General features: G+C 42.7%; 1 protein-coding gene across 1 annotated transcript; it reads left to right on the forward strand.

Moving 5' to 3' along the window:
* The first annotated feature begins 10,093 nt into the window (after positions 1-10,093).
* On the forward strand, positions 10,094-15,736 carry LOC142385601 (pyrin-like). The gene is made up of 3 exons (XM_075472262.1): positions 10,094-10,184; positions 13,974-14,275; positions 14,458-15,736. Exons 2-3 carry the CDS (start codon positions 13,999-14,001, stop codon positions 15,540-15,542), a joined length of 1,362 nt encoding a protein of 453 aa, XP_075328377.1. The 5' UTR covers positions 10,094-10,184; positions 13,974-13,998; the 3' UTR covers positions 15,543-15,736.
* The last annotated feature ends 28 nt before the right edge of the window (positions 15,737-15,764 follow it).

Below are 15,764 nucleotides of genomic sequence, written 5' to 3' on the forward strand. Positions count from 1 at the left end.
GCTGCAAGGAATTGTGGGAAAGAATTATCTCTCTTTCATAAAGGATTGGTTCAATTTGTTCTGCATTCAAACAATTTCATGACATTTAAACAGTTGCAATCATGGTTGTGACTTACTGTACATTTAACTCTGTTGGGAACCTTCTAATGCAAAACCTTTTTTTAATTTTTTTATTTCACTGGAGACCAGCATGCCGATCAGCCTGTGAGCCACACCAGGCATTTATCCACACCTTCAAATGTGAAGCCCAAATACTGACTCTGCTCCTTTTGTCTTTGACAACCATCATGCATATATATATATTTATGTATATATCACTGTATTATAGTACATGCCGTCCTAAACTGTAAATACCATATTTATCTATTTATGCATTGCTATTATGCTCCCATAAAACTTCTACATCTCATGGTTTATAGATGTTCTTCCTGTAAATACCTGTCCATATACGTCATAAATATGTGCCCTCTGCACAGCACATGTTATACTCTTTAAATCATTGCACACTTCTTACAAAGACACCACATATCTGGATATTATTCTTGTTATTATCCTTGTTTTCTGTTTCATTTCAATTCTACAAACTCCATCTGTATCTCTGTACCAAGAAAACCTCATCTTTGCAAAGACAATAAAGCTTTTTCTATTCTATACGAACATATTTTCTTTTATCATAAAAACTTTAAGCAGGGATGAAATCAGTGTAGAAATCACTGTGCAGCGCATGTTATATTTGAGCACAGACGTGAGGCAGTTAAACTGCCGTTTTATCGTAGTTTTATCTAATCCCTGAAATCGTCAATAGCTCACAGTAATAAAGCGAGAGAAGGCGCTGATCTAATCCAGCATTTGCCACTTTGTAGGACTTTGTAATGTGAGCAAGTTGAAAAGAATTCATCTTCTGCTCAGTTCAGTTTCTACGGAGCCCCTAAAGGGACATGGAGGGATTTTTTTTTTTTGCGAGATCTCGCAAAAGTTTTTTTCCCACGTCAGTGAACCGGAAGTAAAACAGACACAGCGATGGAGGAGCCTACCCATCATCCGTGGGAGAAGTTTATTGATTTCTATTTTAGTATTGGCCTAACAAATAAAGACATCAAATCCGTTCTTGCACGTAGACATGGCTTTGACATAAGTGAGAGACATCTGAAATCGCTGTGTCTGTTGTACTTCCAGTTCACTGACGTGGGAAAAAAACTTTTGCGAGATCTCGCAAAAAAAAAAAAATCCCTCCATGTCCCTTTAGGGGCTCCGTAAGTTCCCCCACACAAACATGACAAACATCATAAAGAAACCATTAAAGAAGTTAATGAGACATGCAGAACGTGTTTTTGGATCAAGGAGAATCCTAGAAGTAACCCAAACATTTGGCAAAAAGCAAGTTGTTTGCATCAATGAAAATGAAGCAAATGAGTCTGCTTAAATATGAACAGCCCGACAGTCACTGCTCCTCAGAGGAAAGCTACATTCAAAGTCTATTTGTGTCATGGCTGTTTTAAAAGGCCTGCAGTTTAACAATGCTGCAGGAAACGCTGGCGTATTTTCCCAGTTTGACACATTCAGTGCAGATAAGCTGCGTTTTGATTGCTGGAAATCTTTCCAGGTATGTAGAAGGTTCTTTCTCTGATCACCATCACTGTGTCTGGGGTCAGTTAGGTTGTACTGACAGGTCCAGAACAAACTTACAGGCTTAGACCACAGGAGAACATGGCTTAAACTGTTGGCCCCATGAAAGTTAGTTTTTGACCAAACACCTGGAAGGGAGACAACCTGTAAATGTTACACACTTGAAACTAAGAAAATCCTCCTGAAAAACAGCTGGTTTATAGTAATACTTCCATATTCTTAAATCAGGACTTTCTCTTCAACGGATGACAAGTATTTTCTTTTCCAGCACTTGCAAAAGTGGCATCAAACCTGAAAGATAACTCAGACAAATGTCCCTCCAGTCTGAATGTGTTAAACCCTTCCATGAACCAAATGATGAGGCCTTACCACCAGGGCCGTATTAAGTCAATGTGGTGCCCCTGGGCACTAAACCTCAAGTGCCCCTAGGCTACATTTTCAAACGTATTCATTCAAAATCAGTAACAATTAAAGCAGCATCCATCTATATACAGTATGTAGGATTATTCAAATATCTCCATTTAAAACCAATCAATTCAATTCACTATCAATCCAAACAGCATCCATATATTAAAATGTACAGATTCAAAATGTGTATCAATTCGAAGAGCATTTGTCTATATTGAAATATATTATCAATTCAAAGAGCATCCACCTATGCAGCACTAACAACACTCCTATTATCCAGGGGGACGTCATTGCCACAGCCGTCCCAGAGCACCATAAGTTGTCTCCCCGGAATGCCAAACCACGCACACTTAAAAACTTAATCAGGGTGCTTGCTCTTTTTCCAAATCAAAATTCCAGACTTTTTCCAGACTTTTTTAAAACTGATACTTTTTTTCCCCAAGACCTTAACTTTATGTACTTGTAACTTGTGTGCCTACTGCCTACTTCAGATTGTACCAACTGTGTTTATTAGAAATGTTAATTTTTATAGGCTAGTATTCAATGAACAAATGCATTATTCACAGTAAATTATGCTTTTACTGATGAAAACGTTTCAAAACATGAAAATCACAAGTACATGAATTTCACATCAAACAAGTGTCACAAAAACTATCTATAAAAATGAATGGATGGATGAATGTATGTAGAATTCAGTCTCTTCACTCACATCTCATCCCATTAGGCTAATACAGTACGTGACCAGTTAGTAAAATTATAGTTTTACAGCCTACCTTCCTATTTCTCATTTCACAATGCCTTTGAGCATACTGTAACATTCTACCATACATTTATTTTCCATACTTTATTAAGACTTTCACACAAAATCCAAGACTTTTCAAGGTCTGGAAAACAGTGCTTCAAAATTCCATACTTATTAAGACTTTCAAGACTTGCGCAAGCACCCTGTTCATCACGGCCACAATGCGTCGCAACACCTCTCTCCAATACTTCGCCGCATCCTCTTTTTGTTGTCTGAGAACAACATTAACCGTACCCGCATTCCGTGACCTCCTGAGAAGTGAGAGCAGACACTCGCGGTGGCTTGCGCTCTTCTCGTGGGCTGTGACTGTCCGGGTCACTGCACGAAAAGAGGGATTTGTGTCACTGTGGACGGCAGTGAACATCCGAGAATTTGCCTAATTTTCGGACGCACCTGGGCGCTTGCAGACAGACAAACTTTAGGTTTGTGGAGCGAGAAAATCGTCACAAACGAACCCGACTCGCGGCGAGCTCTCACAGCAGGGTGCTAATGGCCCAGCGATTAGCATATGAAAAGCAGTGAGAGTGCCTGGACCTCTCACTGGCCTCGCTGGTATTGGACGAAAAAGGCATGTGATTACATGTAAAAGCTCCTGTACTGTCAGTAAAGGCTCGTGTATACTTCGCAGCAGTGTGTCGCAGTGAGCTTGTCGCAGACACGTCGCAGTTATTTTTTATTTATGCCTTGAAGCGCTGTCTGCGCTATGTTAATCCCACGCCACAACGCAAGAGGGACAATCACGAACAAGCTAGGATTGTGGGTGTTACGGTTACGGAGGTCATTCAACAACAATGGCGACTGGACGAATGCGCACTTTGATTGAGATGCAGCTGATCGATCTAGAAATAGAAGAAATATTGCTACTACTGGAGCTGGCAGAGAGGGAAAGAATCGTCACGGTTAGCACGGTTAGCGTCAGCCGGTTAGCAAACCGGAAATAAGCATAGTGTAGAGCGGATGTAGAGTTGACCAATCAGAGGCCTCCTTTCTCTCCTCCCTGCGGCAATGTCTGCGGCACTGTCTGCGGTGAGTTACAATTTTGAGGAGGTGCACCAGAGTGTCTGCATAGTGTCTGCGTAGGGGGGGGCATGTCTGTGTTAACTGCGACACACACGCAGACGACCTGGTTTCCGAGTATAAATCAGGCTTAAAGCTGACCGCCCATTGGCCCATTAGGTTAATATATGCATACTTTATATGGGCAAATCATTCAGCAATTATGATTAATAATTGTGATTATGATTACTAATATTCCTGGGATGTTCGTGTACTTAATATATTCACGTCACTCTTATAAGCTGCACTATGACTAGGCTAATGCAGGCATGAATGACGTGAATTTATTGAGGAAATGAAAAAGGAAACTTTTTTTAAAAAAGCGCTTTTATTGTCACACCACACAATGTACACCTTACATTGTAATAAGAACCATGTTGATAATAAAGAATTGAAAACTATATACACACACTAGCAATAGTAGGCCTAATCAATACATCGCACGTCATAGCCTATTGGCACAACGAATCCATTACCGAACACAATCTCAAAGCTTGGGCCGTGTATACTCCCGCAGCAGTGTGTCGCAGTGACCCTCTTCCTCCTTGAGCAACTTTTAACCGATGCCTTGCTGCCTCCGCCTTCAATGAAAACTCAGGCTTGCTGTAGCGGTAATTCCTCCGTATAATCTCGAAGTAGGTCTTACACGCAGCTAAAAAACAACAACAAGAGGAATGAATAAAATGACCAGTGCTTAAAAGTGTCAGTGCCAGAGCCGTGGTAAAAGTCAGCGCCGCTCACCCTCGATAGTGTCCCCGTCTACCTCTCTGAAGTTCGGACTGTTTGACACCGCCTCCTTCAAGCGACTCGTTACATCCATATTGTGAGGTGACAGTAGCCAGTAAAAACAATAGTTGAAGTTGAAAGCCTTTATTGTCATTATACACAGTAGTACAATGAGATTTAAAGAGCATCTCCTTAAAAGTGCACACAGTTTGCAAAATATAAAAGACTATACAGTAAAAAACGTATAAATACACAGGAAAAACACAAACATAATGTAACGAGCACAGACTTGAGTTCAAGAGCGACTGAAAGGGTATTGAAGATGGAGGTAGCTTGTGTCGGGTAGTGCAGTGGTCAGTGCCAATATTGTCAGTGCAGTTTATATTAGTGCATATTTGCATTGAGTATGGTGACCGCTTTGGGGACTTTCTGGCCCGTATGGACCTGAAGCGCCTGCCAGAGGGCAACAGGTCAAAGAAATGAAAGCCAGGGTGTGTGATGTCCTTCAAGATGTTCCTGGCCCTGCTGAGACAGCGGGAGTTGTAGATGTCAGTCAAGGAAGGCAGAGGGCAGCCAGTGATCTTTTGTGCAGTGTTTGCCACCCTCTGCAGTCTCTTCCTATTGGCCTCTGTGCAGCTGGAGTGCCACACTGTCACAGCGTAGGTCAGCAAGCTCTCAATGGTGGAATGGTAGAAGGTCACCAGCAGGTGAGTGTTTAGTTGCTCCTTTCTGAGCACCCTCAGAAAGTGTAGCCGCTGCTGGGCCTTCTTGACCAGCGCTGTGGTGTTGACCGACCAGGAGAGGTCTGCAGAGAGGTGGACGCCGAGGTATTTAAAGGACTCCACTCGCTCTACACATTCGCCGTTGATGTACAGGGGGGCAGGGTCGGCTCTGTTCCGCCTGAAGTCCAGGATGAGTTCCTTGGTCTTGGTGATGTTCAGTGCCAAGTTGTTTGATTCACACCACTCCCCAAGTCTCAGGACCTCATCTCTGTAGGCCGCCTCATTTCCCCCTGTGATCAGCCCCACCACCGTGGTGTCGTCAGCAAATTTGACAATGGTGTTATCTGGGTGGGCGGGACTGCAGTCAGATGTGTAGAGGGAGTAGAGTAGTGGGCTCAGCACACAGCCCTGGGGAGAGCCAGTGCTGAGAGTGCGGGAGGAGGAGAGGTGAGGACCCAGTTTCACCTGCTGGGGTCGGTTGACCAAAAAGTCTTTTATCCAGCAGCAGGTGGATGGTGGGAGCCCCAGGTTGTGGGTGACTTTTTAGGGATCGGAATGATTATGGCAGATTTCAAGCAGGGTGGGATGATGGCTTGTTCCAGAGACAGGTTGAAATGTCAGTGAAGACCTGTGATAGCTGGCTGGCACATGCCTTAAAGGATAAGACCGTTTTTTTGACATTGGGCCCTTGATTTCACATTATAACATGATGTTCTACTCACCCCTGCTTGTTGTTGGTCATTTGGAGCTGTTCCGAAGATATTCGCGAGGCGTCTGGCTGCTCTCTTGCGATATTCGGCCATGAAACGGTTTCCTATGGGCAAGCTTATACAGGCACAAACTATGCTGTTTATAATTTATTAATTACTGTACATTAGCACTGATAACGTGGAGGTGCGTCGCTTACTTAAAAAAATCCGGGTTACTAATTTTGAATTTTAGCCGAATGAATAAACAGGCAGCAGGTCTGTGGGCTGTCTGTGGCAGTAGCACGACGAGGACGTCAGTAACACCCACTTTACGACAAAAAAATCAAAATTACAATAACCCGGATTTTTTTAAGTAAGCGACGCACCTCCACGTTATCAGTGCTAATGTACAGTAATTAATAAATTATAAACAGCATAGTTTGTGCCTGTATAAGCTTGCCCATAGGAAACCGTTTCATGGCCGAATATCGCAAGAGAGCAGCCAGACGCCTCTCGAATATCTTCGGAACAGCTCCAAATGTTCAACAACAAGCAGGGGTGAGTAGAACATCATGTTATAATGTGAAATCAAGGGCCCAATGTCAAAAAACCGGTCTTATCCTTTAAGCACCTTCCCAGGTACTCCATCCGGACCTGCAGCCTTGCTGGGGTTCACTGCACAGAGCACCCGCCTCACATCCTGTACCTCAAGAGTGAGCGAGGGGGGGGTGCTGAGGGCTGGTGGGGGTTGTAGTGGATGTTGGAGTGGCGTGGCTGAGGCTGAGTGCTGTGTTTGGGACTCAAAGCGGGCAAAAAAGCTGTTCAGCTCCTCTGCCAACCCCACATCTGAGTCCCCGGGTGTCACAGCACAGCCTCTGTAGTTGGTGATGGTCTGTATGCCCCGCCACACCTCCCTGGGGTTGTTGAGATGTTCCTCTATACTCCTCTTGTATTCTGCCTTAGCAGTCCTGATGCCTCTCCTCAGGTCGGCACGAGCGGCACTGTAAAAGGCTCTGTCACCTGACCTGAAGGCTGAGTCACGGGCCCGTAGGAGCATGAGGACCTGGTTCGTCATCCAGGGTTTTCGGTTTGGGAACGCCCAGATGTTCTTTTCCACAGTGACATTCCCAATACAGTACTTGATGTAGGACAGTACTGTCTCTGTGAATGTTGCCAGGTCTTCATGGTAGAATGCATCCCACTGTGTGCCTATGGTTAATAAAAAAACCTGCGTTGACGTAACGTAACATCGGGTCCAACTCAACTAGATATTGGGAGAACATTCACTTATTCTTACCCTTGATCTGGATTATAATGCCACGTTGTATTCTCCGAGTTATGCAGGCGGCAAACTGCTTCCTTTATTGAAAACACGAAATAATTTTTTTTTAAATAAAGCAACTCACACTGGTTTTCACGTGATGGACACAATTAAGTTGAGTTTAGCCTAAAGCCACAGTCAACAACCTACTCTTACCGCGATTTTCGGATTCTGTATCCGCCTTCTCTTGTGCGCTCTTCAACTTCTCTGGAATGTCCACATTCCAGTGCGTTTTCGACGGCCTCCAATCTTGCCTCCAACCTAGCGAATCTCTGGTCGATTCCCTCCAGCACCCTCTCCACGACCGTATCCACAGTGCTGGCCACCATACGAGACATCCCGGTCATAGCATTCAACAGGACTTTCATTTGATCTGCCTGTAAGCAAGTGAGTAAGTAAGTTTAATATATAGCACATTTAAAATCAGCGAGAACTGTCCCAAGTGCTGTACAGTGTCAACAAGACTAAAATTAAACAATCAAACTCTCTTTATGTATATGTGATATTATTGTGGTCATTAACTCGTGTTTCCCTGTTCCAACAGATATCCTTTGAATGGTGTTACAGTGCCGCCGCCGCTGCGGCCCTCCCCCCCTTTCTGTCTTTTCAAAGCCCAGCTGGTGGAGGCGGATGGCCACCCTTCCTGAGTCTGGTTCTGCCAGAGGTTTCTTCCTGTTAAAAGAGGGTCGTTTCTCTCCACAGTCCCCTCAGGCACGCTCAGGCCGGGAGATTGGACTGAATAACAAAAAGTTTTCAGTGCAATCTGTTGGTTTTCTTAGCTAGGAAATTGTTTTTGAATTGGCTCTATATGAACGAATTGGATTATTTTATGAATTATGATTATTATTAATTAATTGAATTCCAATTGGCTTGAATTGGACTTACTATCTAAGTGCCTTGAGATGACATTTGTTGTATTTGGCGCTATATAAATAAAAAAAAAAAAATGAATTGAAAATGGTCATGTGCAAGTAGAAAAAAACACACAAACCTGTAGACCCGCAGAGAGTTGCTGGGGAGTTGAAAGCAAGTCGTCTTCCAGCCATTGTATTCCGCAAACCAGGGCAGTTTTCACAGCACGGGACCTCAGCGATTTCTGTCTCCCTTGCTGCCGCCAGATCTGCTCTTTAAACTTTTTGTTTACACTGCACGACACAATGCTTCTCATACGTGATTGGACGAGAGCTTATGCGAGCCGTTAAGCTCCACCAATCATATGCGTATACGTCATTACACGGAATACTCGCGAGACAACCTCCCGTCCTTTTGCTATTTAATGTTGTCTGACCACAGCTGGCAATTTGCACTGTTTTGACACAAAAAATGGACTCTGCAAGGACAAAGAAAAGACCTCGGCGATATTGTGACCATTGTGACACCGAATTAAGCCATACACAATATTTTGCCCACAAAAAGCGGTATTACAAAAGAGGTGTTTGGGAGAAAAAAAAAACAGATATGCATCACCTGTCACCAGCAGACAGCGTGCACCTCTTCTTTTTCAAGACAACACAGCAACAAACTTGGCTGGAGTTGGAGGTGATGGTGATGAACGTGAAATAGGGCCCCCAAAATCCTAGAAACAGGCCTGCCCACCCCCCACCCCACTTGAAAATGACTGTGGCAGCTCCCGACCTGATCACATTGGCATTTACATATTAAAGGCTCTCCTAAGTAGGGGAGGGGAGGGGGGCATGGGGGAGCAGTTGCCAGGTCAATTTGCGACAACTTGGGCCAAAATTTTCACTTTTACCACCGCAAATGCAGGGGCTTAACGTATGCGGACATGTAAGGGGCCACACACATCCAGAAATCCCTCTTTTCATGCAGTGGGTGTTTCCAGTCACTGTACCCCTCGGTGAAAGCATTTTGCTGCCCGGCCAGGCATTTACACGCAAAACAATACACCATGCCGGTTGAAGGGGAATATATTAGCCAATCTCTAGACACTGACTGTTTGTTCGGCAGCTGGCATTGGAAGAGATCATTTGTAAGAAACCTGGTTTTCTTACCGTCGTGCCGTGCTGATGCTGCATATTTAGCCGCCCGGTTGTGGTAGATGGTGGGACCGTTAGCAATAGCCAGCTGGTTGTCAGCAGTTGTCGATGTTTTTATAAAGAAACGATCTAACACTGGAACATTTTTAATTCCCGCTAAACGCCTGGAGTATTTTTATTTTTTTATTTTTCTCTTCGCACAACCACTCAATTTATGTCTATCCATTTATTTTTATTTTTACCGCGTTTTTTAAAAAACATGATGCATTTCACCATAGGTGGACTGGCTCAACTGACAGGTTGAGGGAGGGGGGTTAATGTTCACATTAGGCCACTATTGCTCAGAATTATGATATATCGTTGCTGTTCTTATCACATTAGTTTTAATAATGAATTTTATATGAATATTTATGTCAAGTGTCAAGTGTAATCATTTTAAGTGTACAAACATTCATGAAAAAACTATTTTTAAAGTTTGTCGTGTGGTGCCCCCCCACTGGCTGTGAATGGTTGGTGCCCCTGGGCACTGTGCCGCAGGCCCATATAGTTAATCCGGCCTTGCTTACCACCTTCTGTCACTCATTTACTTGTGAGTTGTTCATCATGATCACTGGAACCTTTTCAAACAGAAAGGTTGGCGGTTGTTACCATCTAGTGGCAGCTTTGCAGAAGTACAACCAGCAGATGCCACGTCCACAGTTCCCTCCCACTTTAATCTCTTTATTTCTTTTCATGGTCCCTCTTATAAACCTGCTGAACAGAGGTGTGTGATAAGCTCTGCCGCCACGTGTGAGCACATCAGCCCGGACTTTGAGTTTTTAGCCACATTTGATTCTGGTAAGTCTGCACATTTACACGAACCTGACTTAAGCGGTCACTGATGGAATCACCACAGACTTTTACAACTCAGCTGGTTAATATTTAACAGTAAACCAACTGCTTGTGTGTTGCCAGCTCACTGGAAAAAAAATCTAAATTACCAATTATATTTGTCTCATTTCTGGTCAAATATCTCATTACACTTAATATAAGACACAATTGCCTAACAAGTACCATTTCAGCCAGATATTGGGACTTGTTTTAAGACAATACGTATTGAATATCTTGTTAAGTGAAATCTTGACAAGCCGATTTTCACTAGTTCCATTGGCAGATTTTACTGCTTATTTCAAGAAAAAAAGTCTTGTATTTGTTGTGTTTTTACTTATTTTTGGTGGGGCATTTTTTCCAGTGCTGATGGTCATGATTTTAAATTCAGGAAGTCTTTTACTCGCCTGAGGCACTATTTACAACCATGTTCAGTTTGTCTTGGTCCTCTGCCATTACTAGGATTTTACTGACAGCAACAGAAAAAAATATATTTTAGAGATCAGGTCAACATAATGGTCTCAGTGGAAGCGTTTTTTTCAAGGTAACAAGTCATCATGGTAACAGTAAGATATGCAATACTATTGGCACATTGTGTTGTTGGTTAGGAAGAGCCTTAAAATTGAGTATTAACAAAGTGAATATCAACAGAGGTAAAAAAAAAAAAAAAGCGATCCATCCTTGGTGTCAGGGCTTTTTAATGTTACATAAGAATGGCATGTTTTACATGTAAGTTAAAGCACTATACAAGATGGACATTGTCACTTGCTGTCATAAGCGAATAAGGAAGTGCCTTAAAGTTTATTGTCACCGATGGCCAATGAATGCTGGTTCCAATAAAACCATAAGCGCGACTCTCTCAGCTTCCCCCTCTTGTCCAAATATGGTCACAGGTAGCCAACAGTCAAATGCTGAACTAGCCATCAGTGTGAAAATGGCTCTAGAACTGCATTACTGGAGCTGCTACAGTAACATGACAGTTAAATGTAGCAGAAGGGTGTAGGGGGCCACCCAGGGTGTCTTTGATATGAATTGTTCGCTCCATGTAGGGATGCACAGATATTTCAGCCTAACTTTGGCATCGGCCAGTATTCAGCTGGATGACTGCAATCAACCTATTAGCAAAAAAGATAATGAAAACCGATGGCTGTAGCTGATGTTGCACTGACTTTGCCCTGAAACCGACGGGATTAGCCTGCAGCAAATATCCAGTAGATGGCAGCTTAATTCTATACAGAGCATTTTCTATTTTTTGAGAATATCTAGTTTGGTTAGTCAGGGTCATTGAGTAGATCAATTGGGTTCAAAGTTTCAGTTTCATTTCAGCTCCTGTCCGTCTTAAAAGAAACCCGAAACATTTGACCGTACAGTGTCACAGCTTTACAGCATTCCGTCATCCTGCACATAATATCCCCGAAGAGATCAAATATAAAAAAGCTGATTTAGATGTAAAATTAAGCTTCTTCAGCCTGACTTGCACAGATTAATTTAAATATCCTCTTAGGTAGATTCTCAGTGCAAGCAGCATTCACATACATGTTTCCTTAGCTTTGGAAGATTTCCACATGATCTGTCTGATGATTGCAGTAAGTAACCCATCCTTTGAACTTTATTCCAAGTCAGAAATCTCCTGGCCAAACAGATCAGGTAGCATGTCTTTCAGGGAAATGAATTATCCCTAAAAACGAGTTACTTTATGCTATGATTCAGTTTAGTGTAGCAGAGTAGCTTTGAAAAAGAAGGATTGATTGTCATGGGATACGGAATGTTTGATATGTTTCCAAGGTGATTAAAATGCTGTTTTAACTATGAACGATCCAGCATGTTTCAGCTAGCCTCGGAATCATTTTGGCTCTTTTAAAAGCAGAGTTTTTGTCCTTTCGTTGGGACAAAATCTGGTCTTCTTTTTACTTTGTTTGAGAGATTCAAACAAAAACATGTTTGTACATGACAGCATCAGCCACACGAATAAAGCAAGCAGATGTTGTAAGTCTTTCAGTCGGTTTCATCAGAGGATAGTTTTTTTCCCACCAGGATTTCAGGGAATCCTGCAGTTTAAATGGTGGAACCAGCATCTACATGTAGACATACGTTTATTGGCAACAGTTTCTATAGTAACCAGAATCTTTTTTTTTTTTAAAAGTCAACAGTGGTAATAGACACTATCTTCTCCAATAGCCAATGATCCTCTGTCCAAATACAATGAAGGTAGATAACATAAAGTAGGAGCTCAAAGCCGCCATGTGGGTACATCCAGAGTGAAGCTTTAGTTTGAACTGCAGACATGAATGCTGCCTGAGGGTAACTTACAATCTGAGGGGGCTCATGAAACCCACACTGTGATTTTAACATCAATCTTTAGTGTGAAACTGCGTGAAATGTGTTCTAAATGCAGCCTTTTTAAACCGATGAAACGTTAAAACACACGTGTTTAATTGTTTTGATCATTCATTCAGTTGAAGGCAGAAAGAGAGACGATGATTCTCTTTCTTGACAGTCGTGCTCTGGTATGTGAAACATGGTCTACTTGAAATGTTGTGTACAGACTGTAGATTTAAAAAAAAAGTTACTTCCTGTTTTAATACACACGGAGAAGTACTTATGGTCAAATAAAAATAAAAAGAACACACTTTTTCAGTTCTGACAATAAAATCATAATCTGGTCTTTAACGTGTCTTAAAATGAGGTAAATACAGCCTCACAAGAGCAACAACAGATGAAATATTACACTGTGTCAGTATTTATTGAACAAAAACTGAGACAAAATGCAGAAGTCCACCATTACTGCTTCCAGAGGAATTCTCTGATGAATAAATCATCAGTCAGTGTGAGCAGCTCTATAAAAGCAGAAGTTCTGCAGCATTCAGGTGTGTGTTAACACGATGCCAAGGAGGAAAGACATCAGCAATGATCTCAGAGAAGCAGTTGTTGCTGCCCATCAATCTGGGAAGGGTTAGAAGGCCATTTCCAAACTATTTGGAGTCCATCGTTCTACAGAGAGAAAGATTATTCACAAGTGGAAAATATTCAGGACAGCTGTCAATCTTCCCAGGAGTGGACGTCCCAGCAAGGTCACCCCAAGGTCAAAAACCCAAGAGCTACATCTCAGACTCTGCAGGCCTCAGTTAGCATGTTAAAGGTTAAAGTTCAGGACAGCACAGTTAGAAAAAGACTGAACAAGTATGGCTTGTTTGGAAGGGTTGCAGGAGAAAGCCTCTTCTCTCTAAAAAGAACATGGCAGCACAGCTTAGGTTTCCAAAGCTGCATCTGAACAAACCACAAGACTTCTGGAACAATGTCCTTTGGACAGACCAGACCAAAGTGGAGATGTTTGCTCATAAGTTGTTGCAATGGTCCAGTCAAAGTCTGGACCTCAGCCTGACTGAAATCAATAAGTTCAAAATAAGATTGAGCCAAAATTCCTCCACACCTGAAAATTATTATGATTATCATTATTATAAAATACTTTTTATACACAATTGTAAAATGCTGCTGTTCATCTGAGGTTGTATTCACTTCATTTAAAAACCTGGTAAGGACTGCACTTTCTTTTTCTGTCACTGTTGGAATTTTTTTAATGCTTGCAGCAGTAACAGCTGATATTCAAAACAGTTTTCACTGATTGTTTCATTCTTGTTCTGAGAAACATTAAAACAGCAGGTTAATATCAGTTTGTTTGTGTCTTGTTGCCGTTTCAGTTTTCTCAACTCATTATCAAACTGATTTTCAAGTTACTCTGTGTGGATACATGCTTTACAGGTCTGACTGAGTCTCTGGATCCAGGATGGCGACTCGGGAGGATCTCTGGAAGATTCTGCAGAACTTGACAAATGAGGAGTTCAAGCAGTTCCAGTGGTTCCTAAAAGAGAGTGATACAGAAGACGGCTTCTCAGCCATCCCAGTGGCCCGGCTGGAGAGGGCAGACCGGCAAGACACAGTGGATCTTATGGTGCAAAACTATGGCTGCCCTGGAGCTGTCCAGAAATCCACCAGGATTCTAGGGAAGATCGGCAGGAACGATCTGAGTCAGGATTTGTCAAACATCAGCTTAGAGCTGAGAGGTGAGTTCAGGGAGCGTAAAGCTATCACTGGAAAAAAGAAAAATGCATGCATTTCATAAATGATTGGAGTCATATTTGTTATGCTTCAGAGTCGGTGTAATAGCGGTTCGAAAGGAATTTACTAAAGGGAACAGAGATTTCTGTAAGACTGACCAATTCTTTTCTGCTCTGCTTTGATTTAGACCTGAAGAATATTGACTCTGTTGGTTTGGAACGTGCATCTGACAACAAGAAGGCCAAACTAGGGCAGGTAAAGGCTGAAATTCGGTTGATGATACAGGACAGACGGATGATGATCCGTCAAATTCAACGCTCGGCAGAGATCAGCAGGAGATCATCAGATCGACAGACCGCAGACTGTGTGCCGGTCTTCACCGTTTTAATGCAGTCAATCGAGAGAAGTCTGGCTGACGTCATCGAACAGATTGAGGAAAAGCAGAGAACGACACAGAAACAGGCGGATGGGCTCATCCGGGAGCTGGAGAAGGACATCTCTGAGCTGACCAAGAGAGCAGCTGAGGTGGAACACCTTCCCCTAACAGAAGATGATCTCAACCCCCTCCAAAGCTTCTCATACACCCCTAAGAACCTGACACAAGAAAGTATTTCTCTGCCATCATATGGAACAATTGTGATGACCAAGGTGAAGGAACTGCAGAAGAAAATCGACAAAGAGATGGAGAACCTCCTCAATAAGGCCAAGCTGAACCGGGTCCAGCAGTTTGCAAAGGATGTGACTCTGGATCCTGATACAGCACATCCCAATCTCATTCTGTCTGAGGATGGCCAACAGGTTTACTGTGGTTACGAGAAGCTAAATCTCCCAGACAACCCGGAGAGATTTAACTCTGCTGTCAACGTCTTGGGAAAACAGAGCTTTTCCTCAGGAAGATTTTACTTTGAGGTTCAGGTGAGAGGAAAGACCGCCTGGGATTTAGGGGTCGTCAAAGAGTCGATCAGCAGGAAAGGCTCCATCAGAGCGAGCCCCAAAGGCGGTCACTGGACCATTTGTTTAAGAGAGGGACCTAAATACCAGGCATCTGCTGTCTCTCTCAGTGTAAAAGCGCCACTAAATAAAGTGGGCGTGTTTGTGGATTATGAGGAGGGCTCAGTCTCGTTTTATAATGTTGATTCCGCAGAACCCATTCACTCTTTTAGTGAATGCTCCTTTAAAGAGAAACTCTACCCATTTTTCAGTCCTAGTGTTTATCATGACGGTCTGAACTCAGCCCCTCTGGTCATCTCTCCTGTCAATTACACTGACTAGATTCTGCCTTTTAAAAAAACACCACAAGTCAAAGTCATCAGCCATAGTAATTACGGTTTGTCAACAAACTCTCATTGATAATGTTAGAGATAAGGGTCAGGCTTTCTATCAGGGAATATCACCGTTTTCGCCACTAGATGGCGCCACTTCCTCTTTGATGCCGTTACAGTTGTGTACAGAACAATAAAGAAACCGTGTGACAAATGCCTGGTCTGTTTTCTA

This window comes from Odontesthes bonariensis, chromosome 8 (assembly GCF_027942865.1).
Source record: "Odontesthes bonariensis isolate fOdoBon6 chromosome 8, fOdoBon6.hap1, whole genome shotgun sequence".
Taxonomy (NCBI): domain Eukaryota; kingdom Metazoa; phylum Chordata; class Actinopteri; order Atheriniformes; family Atherinopsidae; genus Odontesthes; species Odontesthes bonariensis.